General features: G+C 42.2%; 1 protein-coding gene across 1 annotated transcript; it reads left to right on the forward strand.

Annotated features, from left to right (window-relative positions):
- Positions 1-638: 638 nt before the first annotated feature.
- Positions 639-1,029, forward strand: MRPL50 (mitochondrial ribosomal protein L50; the record flags this gene model as incomplete). The annotated part of the gene is made up of 1 exon (XM_009584227.1): positions 639-1,029. A coding segment is annotated over one exon (391 nt), but the record flags the coding sequence as incomplete, so codon positions are not given.
- Positions 1,030-1,875: the final 846 nt, after the last annotated feature.

Genomic DNA, 1,875 nt, shown 5'->3' on the forward strand with positions numbered 1-1,875 from the left:
CGAGCAGGCGGGTGTGACGGTGCAGAGCTATGTTTTATAATGCTCTCACCTGCTTTGGTAAGGGAACTTGCTAGGTGTGGAAGAAGAGATGTTTCAGGGCAGTATTACAATGGGAATGAAAAATGGTCGTTTCTGTATAACTTTTTAGGTGAAACCATGCTTGTGTTATTGACTAGATTGTGGCATATGAGCAAGTCAAATAACTTGGGGTAAGCTTCAATTTTCTAGTTAAAACTAGTGATCATACTTTTTTTTATCTGTGGGCACTAATTTTTTCTACAGTAGTGGTTATTTTGTGTTATCCCTTAGATTAGAAAATGGAGCTCTAACTCCATTAATGTAACTTGGTTACATTAATCTGGTTAAAATTCTGTTTACACTCAGACCAATAAAGTAAGCTAGGCAGGTGGTCGCTATGTAGAGACCACTTATGTGGCAAGCTGCATTTGGGGGAACGCCAAAGGTCTAGCCTATGCGCTGTTGTTCTTGCATGCATAATGAACCTGCTGTGTCACAGAATGTGTAAACTCTCTACAGGGTAGGTTGAGTCCAGTATTAAAAGACTACGAATAGAAATGCGCTCTGACTCAGTCCTGAGTAGCCCAGAGACTGAAAATACTTCTGTCTGGTGTCAACAGGAAGGAGGAAAAAGAAGTAGAAGCAGACAAAATAATTCTTCAAGAGAAAAGTGAACCCAGCCTCATTTGTCCCCCACCACGCAGCAGAAGCTATCTTCCTCCGGAGGATATACAGACCTGCCTTGAGTCTTACGTCAAGGAGATTTTTGGACCCTCACTTCCTGGTAATTGGCAGCAGACACCCCTCAAAGAAAACAGGTTGAAGTATCGCCTCCTGGCTCAGCTGGCAGCAGAACTTGGTCACGCTGTCCCCAATTCACAGCTCCACCTGATGCGCAGTGCTGAGGATGTCTTGAATTTCTATAGCACTCCTGTGAAGGATGTGTCCAAGTTTGATGAACTGTGCGCTGCAGAGCTACCCCCAAACCTGAAAATTACCTGGGAGCACTGAGTCGCACCACGAAGCATCGCTTTGCTTTGCTAGTGTTCCTAAGGCAGGACTGCAGAGCAGCAGAGCCCTTTCATTGTGGTAGCAACCAAACAGATGAATATCACTAATAAAAGTTCCTTTAGTTGTTCTCAGGTTTCATTGTTTCTATTTTATTATATACGGAAAAAAGAGCAGAAGTTCTCCCTGTGAAACAGTGACGCGGTGTGGTCAGTAACGGTACTAATGTATGCTTCCTGGCCTTTACCGTGCTGCCCAACAGTTACTGGGTCCAGTGGGGATAAACAGGGGGGGACCAACTCTCAATTTCTTCCCTGCACCTTGTGAACTTCCTGCCTTCGTTCTGAACTCTGATGGGCTTTTGCAAGTGCGGTTTGGCTATGTCAGGAGCCCTGTTCAACTCGGCCACCAAGACTAGCTGGGCCAGCAAACTTGGGGAAGGAGAGGGGAGGTAAGCTAGCATAACTTTTTCTTTTTTTCTTTTTTTTTCTTTTTTTCCTTTTTTTTCTTTTTTTCTTTTTTCTTTTTTTTTCTTTTTTTCCTTTTTTTTCTTTTTTTCTTTTTTTTTTCTTTTTTTTTTTTTTCCTTGAGATTGAAAAGAAGACCCTGTCAGCAATAATGTTACTAAAAGTCATCACAGGTGCTATCTTAAATAAAACCACTTGTTCTACTCAAAATTGCTACATGAAGATAGTGGAATTCTGAAATCTCTTATCTCCGTAATGGTGAACTCTCCAACAGCCATATCAAAGCAGCTGCCATCAAGGCAGCTTGCAGAATTCCATGTCTGTTGAAGGACCCCGTTTTTGTAAGTTCTGTGGATCCTTCTAATACCTATTAGTTTTTCTT

Source organism: Fulmarus glacialis, unplaced genomic scaffold (assembly GCF_000690835.1).
Source record: "Fulmarus glacialis isolate BGI_N327 unplaced genomic scaffold, ASM69083v1 scaffold22488, whole genome shotgun sequence".
NCBI lineage: Eukaryota > Metazoa > Chordata > Aves > Procellariiformes > Procellariidae > Fulmarus > Fulmarus glacialis.